This window comes from Dysidea avara, chromosome 4 (assembly GCF_963678975.1).
Source record: "Dysidea avara chromosome 4, odDysAvar1.4, whole genome shotgun sequence".
Lineage (NCBI taxonomy): Eukaryota > Metazoa > Porifera > Demospongiae > Dictyoceratida > Dysideidae > Dysidea > Dysidea avara.
In genome coordinates this window covers 7,981,498-8,006,381 of record NC_089275.1, presented here as the reverse complement: position 1 = coordinate 8,006,381, position 24,884 = coordinate 7,981,498, and the positions used below count along the sequence as shown (strand labels likewise).

Here is a 24,884-nt window from a genome sequence, read left to right as displayed (position 1 = left end):
ACTTAAGCACCTGTAATATTAATAATAGTCCTCATAAACTAGGGTTCCAGGTTTACCATGCGGGCGGGTGACCAGAAACTAAGGTTTGACTTGGTGTGGCCTTAACCTATTCACCCACCGATTTTCAGCTTCTTCCCATACGCGGTTTACCCTGTAGGCGTGACAACATATTGGTGTTATTTTTCGTGAATAATCGCTCATAACTCTTTGCCTGTTTATCGTATTCCAGCCAAGGTTGGTACCGAGATGCGCCTTTATACCCCCCTCCTGTGTGCTAAATTTCAAGGCAATCGGATATGGCGTTCACGTTTTATAGCAGTTTTTGTAAGTGTGCGACAAGAGGAAGAAAAATAAGAAAAAAAAACCAAGAAACTAAGCCAATTGTTGAAGTCGCATATCTCGGGAACACGCGAAGCGATTTCACTCAAATTTGGAATGTGGAGTGCTGAAGTTGGAGGGCATGTCCACAGCAAAAATCGTCGTGTTTCATCAAGGAAGCACAGAGCTACGGAGGTGCGAAAATTGCGTTTTCTTTCTTCCTGTCAATATACACTGTGCAAAAAGTGGGATATAATATGGTATTTCCAGTGGCTTATTGAATACAAATAAGCCTTAATATAAATCCTGTATTATACTCATTTTATACTTTAGTATAATCCATACTATACTATCGCATATATGGTTTCAGTTTATTTACCACATTACCTCAAATAGCTTATATCTAATATAATGCCCACACTATACCATTTCATATATGGTTTCAGTATATTTAACACATTAACATGAGATTGTTAGTATAATACAGGTTATACCAAGCTTTTTTGTATTCAATAAGCCACTGGAAATACCATCTTATATCCCTCTTTTTTCACAGTGATACTCACAGGTGTTACGCGCCGGCTCCTTGGGCAGCACGACACACTACCGTGTGTCTCGATATCCAGTGGCTGGACTTATATTGGCTTGGGTGATTAATTTCCCTGTACAGGCTATCAGCCTGATAAGTGTTACATATTAGTTGTAACATGAGGCATTCGGGCTTTGCCTGATATGTATGCCCTCTGCCCTCAGGCCACACAGCCACTTGATATATTGTATATGTGGCCCGAGGGCAGAAGGCATACATATTAGGCAAAGCCCTCATGTTCATGTTACAACTATTATATGTCGCTAGAAGGTCATAATAATATTCAATAATTATAATAAGGCTTTAACATGCTGATTGGTATGGCAAAGCCCCGGGCAGTGTGCACTAGGCAGGTTCGAGCAGTCCACACCCCCGGGTGCAATCACCTCTTACCATGGATTTAATATATGTGCACACATAATTATACAGAAACACAGAATGATTATATCATATTTCCTAGCTATACACACCACCCTTCCACCATACCTAGCTCTACTGCCTACTTTTGACCTAATTCTAGCCACATAACATTTTCCACAAGGCATGAAGCATACACAATCAAATAAACACTTGTGCAAATTACTTTGGGGAAAGGCTTTCAAAATGGACTTCAAAACTGGACACCACATGGTGTAGAGCTATACTCTATGAGTAAGCCACTTTGCAAAATACTCTAGGCCGCATAAAATTCTCTGGCTACGATGATTAGCTACTGAACACTCAAGTGCTTACATAGCAAGATAGAAAACTTAACCCATTCAAAAGATGTCACTTCACAAACAAACATCAACAGTATGACTGAAACATACCACACTCATCTCAATCATAGTCTTAAGGACTTGCGTAATAAGCACAATATTATCCTTTGTGACATCAACATAAAATGATGATAGAAATATGCAGGTTTCGGATACAAGATTGATAGTTTTTATGTTATCTGGTTGCTCTCTGAGGTAGTTTTGCATTGGCCGATATTGACCATCACAGAGTAAACCAAGAACTCTAAGTGTAAGTTCAATATAGGATGTATCCTTGAATTGGAGTGAACTGGATTTCTTTGTAACTTCACCAGTGCTTTTCTTGTCCTGAACAAAAATGATTTCATATATAGCATCCATTTGACACAAAAAAACATTCACTAAGGCATAGTTTTTACTAGTATTAAACCTAGCTTGGCTATACAGTTAGAATAATCTCAGAGAACATAATAGTTTTAATGGTAGTAGTAAACAACATACATATTCTTCATATATTTTCTGCAGCTGAATTTCATTCTCTGCTAATCCAGCTTCTGCTAACAGCTAATAAATAAACTGCAATCAAAAGTTGTATGTAACTTTATAATTATTACCTCAGACGCATTCATTTGGTCTAGTCGCTTTTTCCTCTTCTTAACACTAGGATCAGTGATAGTCAGACGACCACTATGATGACCACTTGTAGGAGGAGCAGAGCCATGTACAGGGGACAGCTGCTGCATTTCATAGGCTTCACCCTTCCAAGATTATTGGTAATTTATTAGGTTACCACAATAGTATGGATTCACATGAAGTTGGCACATTAAATACTACCTTGAATCATCCCAATACAACGTGTAAAATGTTAAATGTAATAAAAGATTTTAGTTTGTATTGCTGTGTAGACAAACTGGAAATGGTTGTTTTGTTTATCTACGTACTATGACAGCTGTCTAAACAGTGGATTCAGTACACTTGATATTCAAATGGTAGCTCTTGAGTCTTGACAATAGTGTGTCCTTGCCTTCAGGCGGCTACTTGCTGTATTTTGCTTTCTACCATTGTTACTAGTTACTATAGTATCATTATTAATTTTAAAAATGAAGTAGGGATCTAAACGATAAAAACTAATGAGACAAGAGATGAATAATGGCATTACAATACAGCTCTGTGGGAAAATCCCTACATTGGCATCTCATAACAAATTATCTTGTCCAATGCCAAAGTAGGGATTTTCCCACCGAGCAAGTGGTCTAGGGCCTTAATGGAGGTCTGGCTAGCCTGGGGATGGTTGTATGTGACTGTAAAGTGTGGTGTTGAGATTAAGGCCAGTGCTGTAAATTTCCTTTCATTTTAGCCAGTTTTGAAACCTGAATGATCCATAATAATTGGGCTTACTTCATCCCTACGCATTCCTCTATCATTTTGTCAACAACCTCTTACCAAGCTTGCCTGATACAATCAAACTCGAATTCAAAACTATCTAAAAGGAGTGGAAACTTAGGTACTGGCTACTTATAAAGTGGATGCTCTGGAAGCTAAGAAATTGGTATAAAATGTGTGAAAATTTGGTACATGTAACTTCAACCATTGGCAAGCTACAACACGCTAATTATTTAAAACCCACATTTCTCAATACATTTAAACAGGCGATCAGACCGGTTTTCCCACATATATTATGTACATCATAAATCAGTCAAAAAAATTATGGCAACAGTTTGGAAATGTTGTGAGTTGCTCTAAATGCACTTTTGGCTTGATAATACCTAATCAATGTTGCTAAAAGGTGTCATGAAAGTATTGCGAGGCTGTTTTTGTGGGAAGGTGCAAACCTTCATGATCCCTACCACACAGTACTACTGTACTGAAAACTTGCCACACTTAAGAGCTCCCTATGCTATAAAATGCTGTCCTTAAGTAACCTCATCAATTTTTGATACTAGACTATAATATAGCTATGGTATTTAACAAGGTATGTAAAGATATTGAAAGGTTTTTTGTTGTGGGGATTCATGGAGGTTCAATGCAATGGCTAAAAGTACTGCTAGTACATCATGACAATTTCTAGTACTACATATAAGCAGTGATCACCAGGTACCACAAACAAATGGTCCTTCTTGAGTGTACAATAGCCATTGCAGGCACAATATATTTACTAACTCGTACTGATACAAGTAACTTTTTAGTAGCTACACCCATCGTATCTTCAGCCCACATAGAAGGCTTCCTTAAACCTCCAACCTGATCTGGGCACTCTGTGCTCTCAGACATGCCTACATCACCACCAAGACTAAATGCTTCCTAAAGGAAATAATGAAATATTTTTAACACAGTACACAACACAAAGCATGTATATATATATATATACCTGGGCAGTTCGTCGAGTGGTTCCCCCATCACGAGCAGAATGAGTGACAAATGTGTCCCTCTGTAAACACATGATGCAAAACATTGCCCATGTAAGTAATAAACTACTCACCAAAACTTTTTGTGCCTCCTCACGTGATTCAAGCTGGGCTAGAAGTGTCCTTCTTTCACGGTCATTTATGGCAGCTTGTTGTAAACGCTGTTGCATACTAACAAAAAGCTTTTCTTCTCTTGTGTGTATCAGATAGCTAAACCCTTTCTGTATTCATTAAACTTAGTCATTGATACTTTTGTTATGTAGAAGACAAACCTGAACGGTTTTATTTCCAGTGTACAGCAGGATTGAGAAGAAAGCTAAAACTTCTGCAGCAATTTTTTCATTAGGATGGGAGAGCAATTTTACAATCTAAAAATAATAATGTAAACAACCAGTTTCCATTGACAGCAAAACATACTCTTTCAACAGTATTCCCAAGTGATTGAATTTGATTTTGAACTGACACCACTCTTTCAGATAACCTGCACACACCATAAGCACAACACATGTTAGAAAAGCTAATTCACCTTCTAAACTTAACAGGATCTTGTCCTTCTTCCCTGAGGTCAGGATCAACAAACATGATCTCATTATGAATGATAGTTCGAAGTACATATAAATATCTGATATCATTTCTGTCTTGTTTTTGCCGTTCTTTCTCATCATCGATGTCAGCCAAATTGTTGTATGATGATCTAAGAATACACATTAGCTACCGTTACACTTATGTTACAGTTCAACTTACTCAAGGCAATCGACTATTCTTTTAGCATATGGTTTAACTTTACTTTCAGACACACCACGACTGGACACACCATGACTGGACACACCACGACTGGACACACCACGACTGCAATGATAACATATATGAGTGGTTCAAGTAAAATCCAAGTATTATTGCCATATTTTAAAAACTTATTTTTTAAAATACAATTATATAATTTAGTCTGTGAGGAATGTCGTATCAACATAATAACTTATTTTGATAAATTTTGTGCATGGTGAAGTCATAATGATGATGTCATGATGATGACATCATAATGCTAAATTTTAATCTGCATTTTTTAAAGATTTGTTTAAAAGAAATAAAATTTGGATTTTACTTAAACCTCTCACATATATATCTTATGTCCTAAACAAAAGCTATTTCTTACTCAACATAAAGAGCAACATGTTGCTGGAAAGATGGTCCTAAAGGAAGCCACTCGTCACCTTTGTTGTCTAGCAATTCGTCTTCGAATTCACTGTAATCTGTACAAAACTAAACATAATCTACCATTGTATCAAATGTATTTACCAATTTTGTATGGTGATCCAATCTGACGTTGTGCAGTATTAGGACCCCAGTAAGCCAACTCGTAGTTTCTAACAAAATTGTTAAATTCATCATTAAGTGATCTTTCCCGTTGATAGACTTTTTCGTAATTCTAAATATAAATATTTGAATGTTAATCTTCTATTTATCTTTACAGTTACATACCTCAACAGATGGATTCTTAGCAGTCACATTGTATGTGACACTACCTTCAAACCTTGCTCGTACCTATTCAATGGATACCACACATAATAAAGAATTGCATTTTGTGAGATTCACTGTATGTAACACTGATATACATATATATATATATTGCAAACACACAAAAACTGCAATTTGTAGCTCTATTACACTCTATAAAAGGAAAATATTTTATTAATACGATCAATTTTCCATAATTGTAGCAACCACCAAGTCTTTCCACTGCTGCACAGTGTACCTATATAGCTTGTGAAGAGATGGCAAGCTATGTGGTAGATGAAAATACTTTTGAAAAACCTTCCAGTAGACCAACAGATGTTGATGATGTCCTGAAGGATCTGACCATTTCCAATGTTTCTGCCTTGAATCTGGCACATTCACAACAGCTTACATTGACTTCTGAAGACCAAGGGACCAAGAAGGATACCAAATTTGACAGACATTTTGTCAAGCATTTAGATGGTATGGAGCATATTCATGGAATTTCATCCCACAGTAGATGCTTCAATTACATGGACCCTGTTGGAGACGATGATTAGTTTCTTTCAGAAACACTTCAACTGCTGCCTGACAGCAAAAGGGATGAGATTCTAAATAACATAACATTCCAGTCCTCAATGCTAGAAAAGGATGTTGTAGAACAACTTATGAACAAACAAAGAGAGCCTCATTTTGGCAAGGAAAAAGCTTTTTTTTTCAAGCTACAGGAGGCACTACAAAGACACATGAGATGTGCCTGGACCTTTCATGTGTCTGAACCTTTCATGTATCTCTGGGCAGACATAACTCCTCTACCAAAGTATCCAACTTTGTTGCTTACCCAGCGTGCGCCATAGCGTGCCCTAGCTTGTCCTCCTTAGAAGTGCTGTAAACCTAGAGTGAAGAAGTAGTGGCCAAAACCATCCCCAGCCAAGATTAGTTTGTGTGCAGAATATTCCTGGTCACAAAAAGAAACAGCTCCTAAGGCTACTCAACTGCTTTACATTCAAAAGTATCACTTCAAGATGGAGGGGACTGTGATATACTCTCCGACACTCACAAGTTTACCCTCTTGCCCTTCATAGTGACCAGTGCCCCAAGGAATCTCAAGTTAAGAGAGAGATGTAATTCCTTAGTTTCCAAGTGGACTTGGTGACCATGAATTAAGCTATTAGTTGCAGCAGATTGTTCCAGATGTCCCAGAGTCTTTTGTCAAAACAGACAGTCTTCTACAGAAGCCTCTCTCAACTACCAGTAAAGATGCAAGCTACTACCTGGCAGTGCTTCTTAGAGCACTATGGTACCAGAGCCTTCAGCAACTGAATAATTACTCACTCAGATGGTTGTCACCTGGTGACCCTAGACCCACCCTATATAGAAGAATCGATGTGGTGGAGCACTCAACTACCCTGTGGAATGGAAGAGATACCTGTCTTAAAGTACCAGACATGATGATGTCTAGACACAGATGCTTCCCTGACAAATTGGGGAACAGCCTTGTGCGGAGGGGGATTGTGGTCCCCAGAAGAGAGGAGGTTTCACATCAACTATGTGGAACTCTTAGTGGGCTTCTTTGCAGTACAGTCCTTTACAAAGGACAAGAACAACATAAATGTCTACCTTCAGCAGGACAACAGACCTGCCACCCAAATCTAATACAGCAAGCCTGCCACTTATGACAATGGTGTCTGCAGATTGACACAACCTTGTCGGCAGAGTATGCAACTGGGACAAGCAACTAGGTAGCAAACTGGGAGTCGCACATGGTACAGACATCTGTAGAATGGAAGCTAAATGAAAAAAAGTGTTTAAAAATGTGTGCCAGATTCTTGGGCTATGTCAATTGATGCATTACAGGCCAGCTAGTTAGATCAGCCTGGCTATGCCTTCCCTCCATTTACTGATACGCCATTGCCTTCAAAAGATCAGAACAGAAAGGTGTACAGTGTTGCTAATAGCTTCATGCTGGAGAACTCAATCTTGGCTGCTGAGCTCTCAGTGGATTCTTAATTCCTTTTGCCCACGCACATGTACTTACTGAGGGATCCATACAACCAACCACATCCTCAGAAAACTCTTTGTCTTGCTGTTTGTAAAGTATCCGGAAAAAACCCCCCAGTTTTTGACAAGATGCAGAATTTCTGGCTGCAGACTGGAACAAAGGTACCAACACAGCCTATCAGTCAGTCACACTGGAAACGTTGGTATAGCTGGTGCCATTCAAGGGAAATCCATCCCAAACATTACGGCATTCAATACTTTCTATGAACTTGAGTACCAGTCGAGAAATTTCGCATAAGCTATCTCCCATTAATGTCACAAGATTTACAAATCCAGAAGCACATGGGACATAAGACATCTCAAAGACCGATTTTTCTCTCAAGACACTGTCCACAAAACTAATTCTGTTAGTTTTAATGTTGGCTAGTAGAACATCAGAATTGCAGGCATTGGACCTATCACCCAGCTATAAGGTTTGTTATGTAGCTAGGCCCTGATGTCATGAGGCACCAATGCTAGACACGGATAAAACAGTTTGCTACAAATATAATTATTATTTTATGCATGTTTTAATTTCTTTAGTGAACAGTGAAACATGACTCAAATTATATACCATTGGTATTTGCCTCTTCATGGAAAGCTTTGTTTCTTTTCTGTACTATTAAGCAAACATGAATTATGTATGTTCATTTACATTGCTGTAAAATGTAACACTATCACACCTCATATCAAAGGAGCCGTCCAGCTACATCTGAATGTAGACCAGACTACAACTGGGCAGTGATTATATACATCTTTAGGCAGAAATTGATTGTGGGGATCAATTAATATTCACGTGATTAGCATATACAGCTTGGGTTTCACCATGAAAACCACTTAGATGGAGAGTGTTTGTTATCGTTAGTTGAAACATGTTGGGCTAAGATGAGAACTACAGTAGTGCTATAGCTTTTTCGCCGATCATTTCTGCAGGTTTCCGAATATGGACCACACCCCCATTATAAAGTTACCACTCTGCACAAAGGAACCGCTCTATAAGCAAGCTTACCTCAGTAAACTCTGTAATTATTATATAAATGATTCAATAGCACACTAAATCTCTAAGATTTGTCCATTCATTGTAACTGAATGTAACCAGAACATACTAGCTGCTGACTCATATCAAAGCTTTTAGGCATGCATATATAATATATCCAGTGGTTGCATTTGGGTGATTGATTGCCCTGTGCAGGTTATCAGCCTGATATGAATGGGAAGTATTACCAAGAGTTCATAATATATATATATATATTTATATATATACTGAGGAGAATATCCTACTCTCATATACCCCTGTAGAAGGGCGTATCATGAAGTTATGACATAATGACAAAACTTTGTGGTTTGTGATGTACGAGCAGCCATAAAAGTGCAAGAATCATTAGTACCATTCCACACTCATGACATTCAGGATAGCTGTATTCTCGAAAGGCTTAGCAAGAAATGCCTATGAAGCGGTCTGAACCCACGAAGGAACGATTTAGTTTGATGAGAAACATTTAGAGCTGGAGTTAATGTGGTTGCTAGCGACATCATTGTTAGGCACGCGTTCAATCGATATCATGTTTAACTAATGACATCATTCATTATACAAAGAAAAACATGCAAACTCAGAAGTGTTACATCATAACTTCATGATATGCCCTTCTACAGGGGTATATGAGAGTAGGATACTCTCCTCAGTATATATATGTGACTGGATTTTGGAAAAACGATCCAAATCGCACATTAGAAGTTTCGAGATAAATGGTTTTAAAGAATTCAAGTCAGCATAACTTGCCAAGGATAGCAAGCATGCGTATGAAATTTACACAAAAGATACATCAATCTATTACCTTTCAGGCCACTTCCAGTACTTGTAGCTGCTTGTAGAGTTTCCCGGAAAATAAGATAGAAAATCTGAGCAGTTGGACAAGCGAAGTAGTATCACGAGTGCTCACAAAGGGGTGGAGGGTGGGGGGTGGTGGGATGGGCAAGGGATAGACTTCTAAATGGAGGTAAACAATGATTGGAGTCCAGACACAAGATTACAGGGCTGTGCTGGCTCCTTAGTGGCTGATATGTATTAAAATCAACACAAAAAACATCTGGCCAACATTACAAGGCTGTCCACCAGTAAACCAGTGATCCTTGCCAAGCCAGATCCTTCACAAGACCAGAAACCACCATTTGAGCTCTACAGAAACGACGTCTGTTGAAACCAGCCTCGAGTAGTTTGAGTAGTAGTGAGGGTCAAAACTATTAATAGAATAGTGTACTATCCACTGGAGGTGTTAGTTTGATTTTGCCTGATGTGCAATTTGGATCGGTTTTGTAAAATCTGGTCACATATTATGAACTCTTGGTATTACATTATAACACAGGGTATTCGGGCTATTACCTGAAATGTATGCCCTCGGGCCTGCGGCCCTTGGGCAGTCAGGCATATATTTCAGGCAAAGCCATCATGCCCATGTTACAACTATTACATTTATCTTCATAGTTACCATTTCTAAGCTTGAATAGGCTTCTTACTTGTAAGCATGGGTGAATATAGGTAAAATTATATCATGATGAATTCATCCTAACTTCATGGACTGTTGCACTTCTGACTTTTGACCAAATATATAAGCATAGCTACTGTGTACATCGATTGTTTTGATGTTCCTACCAGAACTTATGATAACGTCCTGGACACCAGACAAAATCCAGTCAAATTGTATAGATGTCTGACAATAATGCAATTTGTCTGGACACAGTGTCCCATCAAAGCACAAGGAAGGAGCCTAAGGGCTGAGCTGGCAGGGTAGTTGGAAAAGGTGGATACGGTTGGACATGGACACGGATATTTTTAAAATACACTTTACATTTACAAAACAGTTATTTTTCATATCTAACATTGTTTTTACAGCAGAATTCATTTCCAAACCCAGGCATTGGTCTTGTCATGGTGCTTATCCATTTATAAGTGCATGTGCAAAGGATAGACTAGCACTCTAAAGACCATATAGTGTTGTACACGTGCTCTAGAAATCTAATTCAGAGTCATAGAGATTAAGCTGGCATGTGGCAACTTAATCTCATAGGCCAGGTCCTTGAAACCCTCAACACTTGGTATAAGTGCCTGCACCTTATACTATAAGGTGTAAGATTGTGGATTTGGCCTGCTAAGTTAAGTTGCATGGGGCATACAGGCTAATCTCTACAATTATATAACTCTGTATTAGACTTTAGAGCATGTGTGCAACACTATATGGTCTTTGGAATTCTGTGGAATGCTGGTCTAGTCCTTCGCATGTGTGCTTACAAATGGATGAGCGCTATGACAAGATTGACGCCCGGATCTGGAAGCAAAGACTGCTGTAAAAACAACATTAGGTATGAACAATAACTGTTATATAATGTAAAAGTGCTTTTTGAAAATGTCCGTGTCCGATTGTATCCGCCTTTTCCAACTACCCTGAGCTGGCATGCTATCAACAATAACAGTCACTTGGTTGCCAGGAGATAGTATACATTCTTACAACCCAAGGGAGTGACCACAAATGTACCCTCTGGCTGTAATCACAAAACAGCTGCAGTAAGGCATGTGACATCTTACCACTATAATGTTCATTTGCTATGCTACAGTGGACATATTGGGCATTCATCTTCCAAGTGTTCAGTCAATCTTGGCAATTGTCTGGCCAATTTTGGTTTGCCAGAACATTGTGGCAGGGCAACAGAGAATTCTTATCATAAGCTCTGTCCTACTCTCTATTGTTATAACTCCAAGAAATACAGTTAAAAATGTCACTATTCAGTGGACTGGACTACTGGATTGGAACACTGGACTGGACTACTGGACTGACATATTTTTGGTTTTGCACATTCTATGGTTGGATTTACGGAGTCTTGCTAGTAAGCACCCTTAGGGCACCTGTAGCCTACTTTTAAACACTGAAAACAAACAGTGGAATATGCGAAAACTGTGTCTTAATAATTTTGCTACAGCTAGTCCATTGTGCCACTATACAAGACTTATTCCTTATCCTGGTGTGTAATAATGCTGCAGGGCAGGCAGTGCAGGGAATTGATTGTGACAGCAGTAGTTAACCAGCAATCAACTTGCCAGTAGACAACATTCTTCGAGATATCCTTAGAGGAGCAAGCTAGTCTCGCTGCCAGACTTCTGTTTCAGTGCAGGAGCTTATCAATTAAAGATTATTAGTACCCATGCTGAAAAATCTCTAATTGGTAAGTCCCTACACTGAACTAGAGGCGAGTCTAGAGGTCTGGCCACTCTGGCAATCCTCAAGCTTGCCTCTAAGCATATCTTGAAGGTTATTGTCTACTGGCAAGTTGATTGCTGGTTAACTACAGCTGTCACATTCAATTCCCTGCACTGCCTACCCTGCAGCATTACTACACGCCAGGGTAAGGAATAAGTGTTGTATAGTGGCATACCATAAACTCCGGTTATTAGGTGTATACGTTGGTTATCAAGCGCATATTGCTCATATTGAATACTTGCCTTAAACACTTCCTGTTAAACGCATATAGTTGAATCACTCCTGCAAGCTAGTACAATGTAGAATGGTAGTAAAATACCAATAGAACATTTAAGCCAGAAGTGTCACAGTACATTCGATACTTTGCCAGGCACGTGTCTAGCAGATACCACCGCCTGTTTTAACGATAGCTGCACCTGACTTTTCAGGACTGTTGTTTCCTCTACTGAAGTAAGCTATTTGACTGAACACTGGTAACTAAATTGCTAGAAAAACGTGGTGGGCATGACTAATACTCTCCTAGTAGAAACCCGTTACAATCAATTATTAAGCGCATGCGTGCGTTTAACAAGCATAGTGTATTTCTCAAATAATTCCTCTAAAAATTATAAGTGCATATGCTTAATAACCGGAGTCTATGGTAATGAACAGTGGCAAAATTATTAAGAGACAGTTTTCGCATATTCCACTGTTCATCTTCAGTGTTTAGAAGTGGGCTGCAAGTGCCCCGGTAAAGGTGCTTACTAGCAAGACTCCACAAATCCAACCATAGAATATGCAAAAACCAAAAATGTGTCAGTCCAGTCTAGTGTTCCAGTCCAGTACACTCCACTGAACAGTAATGCCTGTTAAAAATTTCTACTGCCCTTTAATTAAACAACAAAGGTGATTTCATAGTAATATGAGAATAATATAAACTATATGGATTATTGCTTAGTGTGTCATGATTTTATCAACTGCAATGTAAATTGAAAGTTTTACTATGTAGCTCATAGTAATTCAACTGTGGAAAACAAATGATTCTAATAAACAAATTAGGTAGCTATGCTTAAGGTCCAAAAACAGAGAGTACGGGAATATGGACCAAGAGATTCAAATATTGATACACAGCACATACTTCAGGATCAACATTAATCATTTCTTCTCTAAAACAGCCACGATTAAGGATAGTAAGAATGGTTGTACGCAGTAGATCCCACTGCTCATGTGAGCTCAGAAAGTTTTTGATACAATCAGCCAAATACTAAAACAACAACAATGACATTATAACCAATATACATTTAACGTGCTCACCAATAGTGCACTGGCAATTTCAGCAGAAATCTGAATTTCCCTATCAGAAGATATTCTTTCATCTGAATCACCAGTTGTTTCAGCGGATGTGTTGAAAGGACGAAAATATTCAGCATAAAAGACCTAACATATAATGTACATGATATTATTTCAGAAATACTATTCCACTACCTTGAGCATAGGAACAATTCCTTCCATTAAATAAATAAGAAGACCTGGCACTAATTCACCCTCTTTATTTGTTACAAAAGGAACATTCGTTACTGCAGACATGGTGCTAGCTCTCTTCCTTTGGCCATCTCTTCTACGTTTGAGTTTTACAGATTGAGCAGTGAGACTTGACCTAGCTGCTACCACTTCACTTTCAGGCAGGCCTTTTAATGCTCTAACAATTCCATCCAACAGTATCCTGATGTGCTCCAAAAAGGCCCAGACTTTCCTACAATACAAATAAGTTAATACATAATGCAGAGAAAAAATTACATAAGTACCCATCATGGAATAGTAAAATAGAGCCAGTCTGCATCTTGTCACCTCCAGTGTTCATGTATACCCACAGCAAGAAGCGTACAAATGGTTTCTTTTGAGGTGGACTAAGATCATGGAACGAAAGGATCTGCATAGAAACAAAGTGTGTAGCTACAAAACATACAATATTAATCATCAAATACTTTCAATAGCTCATTGATGCTCATTATATTCTGACAGATGGACTCTATGAACAGATTTTCTCCTTCAGAACAAGAAGCAAGAAGGTCAATCAGTTTTAACAACATCATCAAATCCGGATCCTCATCTATTGCATTAACTAGCAATTGCTCCCTATCCATAACAATGACACACAACATGTATAGTAATTTCAATCACCTTCTTTTAACTTTCCCTTCTTCTAGACCTAGCAATTCATTGCAAAACTTATCTCTCATCTTACCAAAGTACTTCATTATGTAAGCTTGATTACGCTTCAGAGGAAGGTCCAAATGTTCAACCTATCAAAAATTGTTTCATGGACACACACACACACACATATATACATGAATCACTATAAGTGACTGGATTTTGGAAAATTGATCCAAATCACATATCAGCCTGATGGGATATTTAGATTGGCTTGTAAAATCTGGTCAAATATATACCTTTACGGCTGCTTGTAATGTCCCCAACAATTCAGCACGGCCTACTTCACCACCATATGCAATCAAATAAAACACTTGCTCTACTTGTTGCTCTTTTAATTTAAGACATATTTCCTGTCCACCAGTAAAAATCTGTAGTGACAGCGTAAAGAAATCACTTAAATATTATTATAGTAGGTACCAACCTCAGTAAGCACTTCAGCCATGTCTGGAATAGCAACATCAAGTTTTAGTAGATCATCCATATGATCAAACAACCGTTCTTGAACAGTTTGATTGTTTCTATTAAAATTATGATCACATCATGTGTCATTGGATTACTGCACATTACTTAGCTAGTAGCCTCAAAAACTTTAAACACTTTGACAAAACTTCCTCCCTCTGCTTCATGTCAGAAGAGTCAACCTGGGTTGCAATTTCAACTTTTCCATCACTACCAATCTGTCGAGTTGATTTATCCCAAAAAATCAGGTTCAACACATCTGCAAACACTCCTGTGTAGTTGAAATTTGTCATCATTGTTGAAGACCACAGTAGCTAATAGCTAACCTGTGTTATACAATATTGTCTGGTTTTGTTTGTGTGGCTCATTTTCATCTCCTTCCAAGTGACATAATCTATTAAAGTTATATAATAAGTTGAACATGCAAACTACAACATACGAAGTCAGTTCCTCTAGTATATCAACCAATTCCTGGCATTGTTTTTCATCTACATCGATTACTGCAAGGTGACGAAGTGTAGGAAGTAAACTGGATATTCTACTATATACTGTTTCTGATTCAGAAGTTATCAATAGCTGAAAATACAAGCAGCTAAAGATTAAATATTAATGTAATACTAATATGTACCTGGGTCTGAATAGCTTTCTCAAATAAATTTTCTTCAGCAGAATAAAACCTTCCCAGTAAATGAAGACATTCATGCAGTAACTCATCATCTTTATATTTGGACAAGTCCTGTAAAGGAATTATGCTTTGTGTTACTAAAAATAGCGATAACTACTGACTATTAAGATATCATGAAACCGTTGTCCATTCTCAACAGGCCCATCACACTTGTAAAAGCTCAGTGAAAATATTTTCTTCAGTCGCTGTGCAACAAGATCCATCAATCTGCACACAACAATGAAGTAATGAAATTTACACTACATAATACCTATCATTGTTGTAAACTTTAAGCTCATGAGCATGTTGTTGAAAGGCTTTAAGCTCATCAGGAGGTTGTGTATACTGTTCAGCACCACTCTATGAACACAAGACAATGTGGACTAAAACTAAGTATTATCCAATAAACACGTACGTGTAACCCTCTTTGAATCAAATCGCTTGTTAATTGTGTCACTTGTTGTGCTACATTCGATACTTGACATGTCACTTGTTGCTTCATGTTTGTTACTTGGTGAGTGACTTGGTGAGTGACATTGGTAACTTGTTGTGTTATCCCACTTGTTAACTGCTGTAATGGAGCAGGAGTTGGAAGAAATCGTCCAAATCCTCTTGAATACTTCTCTGTTGTTGTCTGTTCTTCTTTTTCTTCTTCGTCATCTGATTCTTGTCCAATTATTTCATTAAGATCAACATCTCCTTTCAGTAGTCTGTAATCATATATAAAATGCTAAGAGAGAAGCAGTGATTATTACATTCTCTATGAAACACGACTCTAACCTGCAATCTTAAATAAAAACGAAAATTAAAAAACAAGTCCATCACTTTCAGTGCCTTAACTTTCATTTTAAAGATTGCTCTGTTTTCATTATTGTCTTCAAATCTTTCTTCCTTTATTACAATAAAATATTAACAGAAAAATAAAATAAAAACTAAAGTCTTACTTACCATTGTGAACTGTTTATTTTCATCTGGAGTGGCATCTGGATATAACTTGTCATTCTTACCATTTAACATTGACACTAGCGGAACTATCAGAGCATTGATATCATCAATGGCAGCATAATATCCATATTTGACCAGCAAGTACAAAAGATCCAATATCTATACATGATTGAAATGCATCCATTTTCTAAATTGAATTTAACAGCTTACTTCAGCATTAAGGTTGTTCACCTCAACTGATGATGCAATAACAGACTACAAAAACAAACACCATCACTACATTGATGCATATACACTAATAATTTCCCAACCGTGTTGTCTGTAACATATTGCAGTATCCAGTCCTTGATTTTTGGAAAATGTTCATTTTTCACTTCAGTCAAAGCTTTTGTAGGATCTTCTGCAGCTGATTTATAAGGATCGGCTACTATTTTCTTGTATATCTACATACACAAATGTTAAAACAAGAGGTGTACTAGGTAAATGTCAACCTACAAAAGACAGTGGAAGGTTGTCCAAAAGTGCTCTATTCTTTCCAACATCAACATACAACACTGTCGTTATATAACTGAATGAAAATCATTGCACAAACATTTGGCAATACATACCAACTATCAGCTCTACATATTTGGAGCGAAGGGATGGATGGAGCATATCATCTTTGGCACCAGTAAGTGCTTCATTGAAAGTCAAATAATTTAACTCCTACACACAATGCAAAACAGGCAGCTGTCACTCCCCATCAATGTTGGGGGGTAACACATTACTTATGTAATGAGTTGCATATTATTTACTTTTGTGGTAACTAAGTAATATAACAAAATATGCTATAAAAGCTAGTAATATAACTCAAGTTAATTTACTTGCAAATGTAACATGTTACCTAAGTAATAAAGTTACTGTAACGAATCTAATATTAAGTAATTTTATTACTACAAGTAAAGAAGTTACTAATCTTGTTACCAATCCATTGAGTAATGCCTAGACACAACAAAGTAATGAAGCCCACCTCAAATTAATGAATGAACCTTATTGACCAGTTTCTTGTCTCTTGAATACAATTACATTTCGGAAGACTCTGTCTCAATATCAACATGTAATGAGCATAATTACCCACTACCACAGCAATTTAAAGAGTTCACAAAAAAATGATGTCATCTTCTGGTATCAGGACTATATAAACTGCCACGTGTCTCCTCTAACCTGGCTTTTTATTTGCTGTGACAGCAATTCATTTCTACTGAGTACTCATCAAACAATGTCAAACCTTGGCGACAACTCTACTGAGAGACTACTACAGGAACTGCTCACCAAAGTTAATACCTTGATGAATGACATTAATGTACTGAAGGCAAAGGATGGCGAAAGAACCTACCCCAGAAATGCCGCTGCGATGGTGGCAGCAAGGGAAACAGTGGTATACCATAGATTGTGATGGTGATCTCTCAGATGGAGAAAAAATGAAAGCGATGGCTCCCATACCACCCGATTTCCACTTTCTGAGTGAGGCAAGGCTTTCTTGGAGGCCACCTTTGACTCCTGCCTGGACTATAAAGGCAGGAAGGCCTGGATTGCCAAATACAGCAAGCCTGATTGAAAGTGGACGACCTGTCCCAAGATATCTCTGGTAGTGGTGGCGACCCTCCCCAATACCGCCATTAAGGATGACAAGTTGGCCTTTCGAACCCAAGAGATGTACATGGAGGCCATTGCTCCGCTTACAGCTCTATTGGAGAACACGTATGATGAATCCTTCACCTTCAAGGAAGCCATTCCCATGATACAGTTGGCTATTCAATTGCTAGGAGATGCTTCCCAACATCATTCATCCCAGAGGAGGAAAGCTATTATGCAACATCTGAACTCCCAGCTGCAGACACTGATGAAGGACGAGGATTTTAAAGGATCTCAGCCCCTTTTGTTCGGAGAGGACTTTGGAGAAAAGGTCAAGGCAAGGATAGAAGCGGTGGCTGCCCTGAAGAAAGTTGTGAACCCCCTGGGAGACAAAGGGAAACACAAAGGTTTTCAAAAAAGCCACCCTCAACGAAACAGCTGGGACCACCAGGGTGGCAAACCAAAACCCTATGGCCCTGCAAGCAAGCCAAAGAAGTAGTGTTGTAATTGTTAAACAATAACTAAATCAAAATTAGTTTTTGTAGTAGCTTAAAAATTGTTGTTAACAATAACTAATAATATTTTAATCCAACACAACGATTAACAACAATAACAAGAATTCTAAAATCTTTTTTGTAACATTAGGAAAACTATTACACTGGCAGTGAATTTATAACAACTCGCTTTTGACATATTTACAACAGAATACCAGATCATAAATAAAGATCATATGGGATGCTTAAGTTCAAATTCAGCCTTATACACAAAAGCTGCACAAGACCTATAACAGTCCTTTGTGCATTGCAATTCATGACAAGCAGCTTCTCTCATCATTAAAATCAATGTAAAACATTTAAAATATCTCCTACATAAATGGTGACCAAATTGTCACATTTATAGAATCTTGCATGCACTGAACACAGAAAAAATCTATTAGAAAACAATGCCACTTTATTAACATGCGCATCTCACTTATTTTAGTCTTAGATGAAACTGTACATACAGTGTATATGTACCTGCAGCTTAAGAATCTGAAGCCATGTAGAGCAGAGTTTAATGAGAAAATTACTATAACACCAGAGTCAATTATTACTGCCTGACATAGGCCATTTGTCAGACAAATATCATGTATGGCCAACCACAATGGAACCTGCCTGACAAAATGTCAGATCAAAATACAAGGAAGTATATAGTCCAAGGTTGTATAGCTTTTTTAGTGCATAAGTAAATAGCGAACACAACAATGATTGTACCATTATACATACTAAGGCTAAGTAAATCTATTGGTGTATTTCCTAAATGCCAAATTGTGTAAAGCAGCAGTGTATCAATGTCAGGTAAGCTATAGTTCGCCTGACATTTTCACTGGGGTTTAAAAAAAATTATAATTGTCTCTGTATAATAACACTGAAGTAATTGACGCTACAGCACTTATTAGAGATTATGTTTTACAAACTAATTCTTGCATGCCAATGCTACATAATACAAAAAAACAATAACAGTAATAAATAACAATAGTACACAACAATAACAACAACTTTATAGGTTGACTTATTGTTAACAGCTAATAACTATAACTAATTTAATTTTTGGAACCCCACAATAACAATAACTGTAACTAAAATGAAAATGCCTTACAATTACAACACTACAAAGAAGGAAGCAGGAACAAAGACCACACAAGGGAGGTCTTGACTAGAACTTTGATTGTGTCAACACCACATGTTACAATTTTAATACAATTGTAAACCCTACCCCATTGTCAGCACAGGTGGCTTCTCCAAAGCATCGCCTGGTGGGGTTGATGAGTCAGATGGACTTAACCATCACCAGACCCATGTTGGCTGGAAGGCTGGCCCAGTTCATAACAAACTGGTAATGCAAGACCGATGGGTCCTGCAAGCCATAAGGGGATACCAACTATCAAACACCATGGCAGCTGAGGCCTATGCCAGCAATAAACTGCTCTATAGAGCGAATTATTGGCCAAGGGTGCAGTGGTAGAGACCACCTCTTCCCAGGAAGGCTTTGTGTCACAGATCTTCCTGTTAGCAAAGAAGGACGGGGGACAGAGGCTGATGATAAACCTGAAGGCACTCAACATGTTTGTGAAACACGAACATTTCAAAATGGAGGGACTACATATCCTTCCCAACCTCATCCAACCGGAGGATTGAATGATAAAGTTGGATCTGAAGGATGCTTACCTTCAGATACCAATCCAGGTAGAGCACCAACACCTCCTCCAGTTCCAATGGGAACTCAAAACCTACCAGTTTCAGTGCCTCCCATTCGGGTTGACATCGGCCCCATGGGTTTTCTCCAAAGTAACGAAACTGGTGGTGGGAGTACTCCGGCATATGGATTTCATCTATTCATATATCTGGATGATATTTTACTGCTACACCAGTCGAAAGAGGAGCTGGTTCAGCTGACTCCACTGATTTGCCAGCTGTTTAAGGCTCTGGAGCTGGTCGTGAATCAGAAGAAGTCAATACTGACTCCAGACCAGAAACTGGAGTTTTGGGGTTTTCAGTCAGACTCCAGTTGATCTTCCCAGCCGAGAAGCTGAGGAAAATAAAGCAGCTAGCCCAAAACCTCCTTCACCAACAGAGTGTTATGGTGAGAGACATAGTGAGGTTTGTTGGAAAGGCCTCAGCATCGACATGAGCTGTAAGACAAGCTCCCCTTCACTACAGTTCTCAACCAACTCGGTGTCTCGGGAGAATCACTCCATGGAGACCAAGGACATGGCAATGAAATTCAGTGCCAGCCTGAGCTTAAAACACAGAGGCCCAGAACAATCTAGTGGTGTGCTCTGGACAGAAAAGTCCAACTGAAGTCTCCCCTCCTGCCCCGGGTGCCATCCATGACCATAGAGTCAGACGCTTCCAACATGGGATGGGGAGCCTGATAAGGCCACCACCAGACAGGTAGGAAATGATCCCTAGAGGAAGCCATTCACCATATAAACTATCTAGAACTACTAGCTGCATTTCTAACACTATAGTGCTTTGCCAAGCCCAGCAGTGGGGCACAAGTTGGACCATGTCACAGCAGTGACATACATCAACAAATTAGGGGGAATGCACTCCCAGATACTTTGTTAGCTTGCAGTGAAGATATGGGACTGGTGCATTCAGAGGGACATCTTCTGGTAACAGAACACCTGCCAGGGAAGGACAATATAACAGCAGATTGGGAGTCACGCTCAATGAAGGATCGCTGCAACTGGATGCTAAATCCCCAGATCCTCAATCAAATAAAACGGCAGATTGGCCCCCTGCAGATAGACTTGTTTGCATCCCCACTGACGAAGCAACTGCCCAACTTCTACAGTTGGAGACCAAACCTGGAAGCGGTTACAACAGATACTTTCAACCAAGATTTGGCTCAGGCGAGGGGATTCATCAACCCCCTGTGGTCTTGATAGCACCTGAGCCAGATAAAGAGACAGATGGCAAGAGTGGTGATAATCACCCCCTTGTGGTCATCACAATCATGGTACCCAACAATTCTGGGAATGCTAGAGGATTATCCCAGAGTTTTACCAGCGAGGGAGGACCTAGTAATACTCCCAATGGGTCAGGAGTTCATAATGAGCCAAGGAGTTCCGGAGTAAGTGGCATGGCCTATATCCGGAAATCCTTTGCATCACAAAGGATTTCTTCAGAGGCTTTAGCCCTCCTCCTTGCATCATGGAGACCCAAAACGCAGTCAACTACAACACAACACATGGGACAGACAGACATCAGTTAGCTTGCTCTATGTATCACAAGACACATGCTAAAAGTACCATGAGCAAAAATAGTAAGCACGAAAAGGCTTGGAGCCTGTATGCTCAATAGTCAGACAAATGCATGCAGTACGTGGTTTGACAATACACAAACCAAAATCAAAGTCTTTCTGTGACAACTGGACCCTTTAGTGTTTGCTTTATTTCCAAGCAGGAATCATTGTGCAGTCAAGTGAGTAATCACTATTACAGTTAGACAAATTTCATCCTGTTAGCATATTCTCTACTACCATATTCTATGGTTTGGGTAACCAAGTGGGAACTGGCCCCCGTGAGTTATATATTTACAACCGGTACCATGAAAACCAGAGTGATGTACCTCATCTATGATTCTAACTGCTTCAGTGTTGTTTCCCTGTAACAATAAACACATAATATGACTAATTTAAAAAATACACACATACTTTGCATAGTTTTCCAAACAGATCCAACTGAGCCACCAAAAATTGATACTCAGGTGTGTGTGTGGGTTTATCCTGTGTGTATGTATACATACATGAATATTGACATGCATAAGCAATTACAAGTATACTTTGGCAGCAATCTCAGCAAGTGAGTACCATCTTTGAGACTTGGGTGGATAATACTGTATCTCTCTTTTGGGCTCAGCACCATATAGACGACCTTGGACATCACGAACTTCAGTTAGGTAAAACAATTCCTAACATTTGTCAATACATTACTATACATGCAGGTATAGAAACAAAGGAACTGGTACCTCTCCATAATGCAGAACTAGCTTTTTAATAATCATGTCTGCAACACCAAAATTACGTTATAAAATATCCACAAAAATATATTTGCATACCTTGATTTTCAGGAATGGGACGATCATTACAAACACACAAAACACCAAGGTAGTCAAAAAAGCGATGATCCTAGTGTTATGTAGTTGGATAATAATTTAAATTGTTCTAGTCTGTACCTTGCTGTCAATCAGTTGTTTGATAATGGCATCCACTTCTTTTTCATCAAATTTTGATACAATCAAGCTAACACACCAGTGTTCGACTATGTACAACTAAATAACTACAGCTACTTACCTGTTGTCTCTAACCAATTCTGTTAACATTTGTTCAGCATTAAGGCCCATTCCTATTTGCTGCTCAAAGAAACTGATAAACCGTGCAAGATAGTTTTCATTCTTGCTGTACACATTAAGATGCTAAACACTGCTACATACTAACCTATATAGCACATACCGACTTTGTCCTAGCAAGTACACCTCTATCACTCTGTAGCATGCCTGACAGACTGACCGATGGTTACTAAATGTAAAATTATTTAAACATGAGAATTTTAAAAGTAGACACACACATACCGAGCATCAGATGCTTTAGGATCATACCCTTCCAGGATTTGTACAATCAGTTCAATAATCATTAAATTTCTTAACAGCTTTTGATGATCCTTCATGCATGGGTGTGCATATTGCATGAAATCTGCTAATTCACCAAGGACCTAATTACACAACAAATGATTAATTCATTGCTGATCAACGATAACATACTTTACGCATTGCAGATGACTTTTTAACTCCAATTTTGTCATTTTGCAAACTTTTCTATAGCATTCCACTCAGTACTATAACCAGTGTGGGAATTATTTCTAACCTCTTTAATGTATGCTTGAAAGACAGGGACAACACCAGCAATGTATGTAAATTTCTGTATCAAATTATCGTCAACCTTTTAGGATATACAATTAATATTAAGCAATTTATTAATCTTTTTTATTGACCTGTTCTGTTGCAAAAGCATCATCATAACTCATTTGGTTTTGGACACCAATTTGTAATAGTTCAGCTGAATCCCACTGTAAGCTAGCTAGTCCTGGGGCATCAGGGTCAAACGCTTGACGTGTGTAACGTTCTCCTGAATCATAACTTAACCATCTGCCTTTACTAACCGTACAAAGTTGTACCTTTTCTAGCTACCAGCCAAGTTTTAGTGTGAGGGTGATTAATCCTAGCATAAGAGTCAAATTGTATTCCTGCGTCTTCCTATTTCAACATGTATTTGTCAAACAAATAAATAAAACTGATTACTGACTTCAATAACAGAAAATAACCTAAACACGGTATCAAGATCAGTTTTACCCAGCTCCCGTCTTTTCAATGTCACCTGTATTAATTTACACACATACATAACACAAATTATGAGCTATACAAGTTGCTACATACTGTATAGCCATTTTCTTTTTTGACAATTGCCAGATACAATCTTGTTGGTAAGTGTTTGATTCTACAACGCTCTCCCCAACTGACCACTTGACCTACATTGGTCAGGTTCATAGCGCAACAGTAAATATATGTGCAGCGATTATAACGCACCCATAAGATCTGCATCTGATTTTTAGTAACCTGGACCAGAGTGTTTACAAATCAGATACAGACCAAATGAGTGTGTTAAATTTGTTTTTTTTGTGCTAGTGTGTGAACAAATAAAAAGCACACACTGATGGCCACCAATGATACAAATTCAACTGCTTGTAGAGCAGGCCATGAATTCATGAAGCTAAGACAATTATCTGCTTTCAAACATTACTGGAGATGTAATATCAAGACTAATTTAGCTGCAATATTTTAGCCTGGATTTACATTCATTCATCAAGAATTTCCAGATTTATAAATGGTTTGAAATTCTGGTAGTAGTTTAAACTACCCACTTGTATTGTTGTTATAGGGAATAGGCAGGTAATAGATACAAGAGTATGCATTCTGTACATACAATTGAATGATTAGTAATGCTGTCTTCTGGTTTTGGTATCTTTAGGCCTTTTCATATTTAATGTGCATTGAATGTGGATCCAGCTGTGATCAGACTGAGAGTGGATCGAATGCACATCAATCCATTTCACACTACGTGTGCAGCAACTGAATTCAATTACATAGTACGTTAATTAATTACCCGATTATGTAATGAAAATTTAAATGGCGTCAGTCATTGTACTACTTTCTTCATATTCCTTGGAGTCAGAAAATTATTCACAGTAGTGTTGTTTCAGTTCTCAGTACTGGAAATAAAATAATTCCAGTTCCAGTGGTATTTATTCCAGTTTCAATTAGAACTGGAACTGGAACAATAATTTTGCTTTCCTTAAGACTGGAACTGGAACTAGAATTATAATTTTGCTCTCCTCAAAACTGGAACTAGAACTAGAACTATAAAGAAAATTTATCAAGTACTGGAACTAATACTGGAACTGGAATTGGTCACAACCATACAGCTTTTGCCAATGAGATTTTATGCTCTTACAAGACCAGAATTTCTCTGCAGACAAAAGCACTTAATGTAGTATATAACTTCATAAAAGCTGTATGTATTACAACCATGTATGCATCAGTGTGCTAAAACACTGCTTGAAACAAATGAGTAGCT

At 38.3% G+C, this 24,884-nt stretch overlaps 3 protein-coding genes and 1 long non-coding RNA gene across 4 annotated transcripts in view; all 4 read right to left on the bottom strand.

Annotated features, from left to right (window-relative positions):
• The window catches only part of LOC136253016 (inositol 1,4,5-trisphosphate receptor-like), a 38,986-nt gene extending 25,971 nt beyond the window's left edge, over window positions 1-13,015 (bottom strand). The window contains exons 1-14 of the mRNA XM_066045603.1: window positions 12,951-13,015; window positions 5,529-5,591; window positions 5,346-5,475; window positions 5,203-5,299; window positions 4,794-4,898; window positions 4,576-4,743; window positions 4,467-4,530; window positions 4,322-4,417; window positions 4,124-4,270; window positions 4,013-4,072; window positions 3,805-3,945; window positions 2,259-2,402; window positions 2,146-2,208; window positions 1,717-1,992 (exon numbers count right to left, since the gene is read on the bottom strand). Of these exons, the coding sequence (XP_065901675.1) occupies window positions 1,717-1,992; window positions 2,146-2,208; window positions 2,259-2,402; window positions 3,805-3,945; window positions 4,013-4,072; window positions 4,124-4,270; window positions 4,322-4,417; window positions 4,467-4,530; window positions 4,576-4,743; window positions 4,794-4,898; window positions 5,203-5,299; window positions 5,346-5,475; window positions 5,529-5,591; window positions 12,951-12,971 (1,575 nt within the window). The 5' untranslated portion in view covers window positions 12,972-13,015. The remainder of the gene's footprint in view (window positions 1-1,716; window positions 1,993-2,145; window positions 2,209-2,258; window positions 2,403-3,804; window positions 3,946-4,012; window positions 4,073-4,123; window positions 4,271-4,321; window positions 4,418-4,466; window positions 4,531-4,575; window positions 4,744-4,793; window positions 4,899-5,202; window positions 5,300-5,345; window positions 5,476-5,528; window positions 5,592-12,950) is intronic.
• A 50-nt stretch (window positions 13,016-13,065) lies between these two features.
• On the bottom strand, window positions 13,066-16,166 carry LOC136253506 (inositol 1,4,5-trisphosphate receptor type 2-like). Its single transcript, XM_066046177.1, has 17 exons — window positions 16,098-16,166; window positions 15,930-16,040; window positions 15,565-15,879; window positions 15,421-15,509; window positions 15,272-15,377; window positions 15,114-15,221; window positions 14,925-15,061; window positions 14,812-14,879; window positions 14,594-14,756; window positions 14,448-14,544; window positions 14,263-14,394; window positions 13,994-14,115; window positions 13,798-13,948; window positions 13,618-13,742; window positions 13,298-13,565; window positions 13,138-13,249; window positions 13,066-13,076 (listed from the first exon to the last, which is right to left on the bottom strand). Exons 1-17 carry the CDS (start codon window positions 16,164-16,166, stop codon window positions 13,066-13,068), a joined length of 2,184 nt encoding a protein of 727 aa, XP_065902249.1.
• Window positions 16,167-16,178: 12 nt separating this feature from the next.
• LOC136253017 (uncharacterized) lies at window positions 16,179-16,510 on the bottom strand. Its single transcript, XR_010699898.1, has 3 exons — window positions 16,406-16,510; window positions 16,305-16,349; window positions 16,179-16,253 (listed from the first exon to the last, which is right to left on the bottom strand). It is a non-coding gene; the product is annotated as an uncharacterized lncRNA (long non-coding RNA).
• A 70-nt stretch (window positions 16,511-16,580) lies between these two features.
• On the bottom strand, window positions 16,581-23,651 carry LOC136253505 (inositol 1,4,5-trisphosphate-gated calcium channel ITPR1-like). The gene is made up of 16 exons (XM_066046176.1): window positions 23,556-23,651; window positions 23,428-23,506; window positions 23,245-23,378; window positions 23,118-23,192; window positions 23,015-23,068; window positions 22,826-22,965; window positions 22,707-22,772; window positions 22,548-22,652; window positions 22,430-22,496; window positions 22,313-22,382; window positions 22,223-22,260; window positions 22,037-22,165; window positions 21,909-21,980; window positions 21,824-21,859; window positions 16,703-16,799; window positions 16,581-16,648 (listed from the first exon to the last, which is right to left on the bottom strand). The coding sequence occupies exons 1-16, from the start codon at window positions 23,649-23,651 to the stop codon at window positions 16,581-16,583; spliced, it is 1,326 nt and encodes a 441-aa protein (XP_065902248.1).
• Between the last annotated feature and the right edge of the window lie 1,233 nt (window positions 23,652-24,884).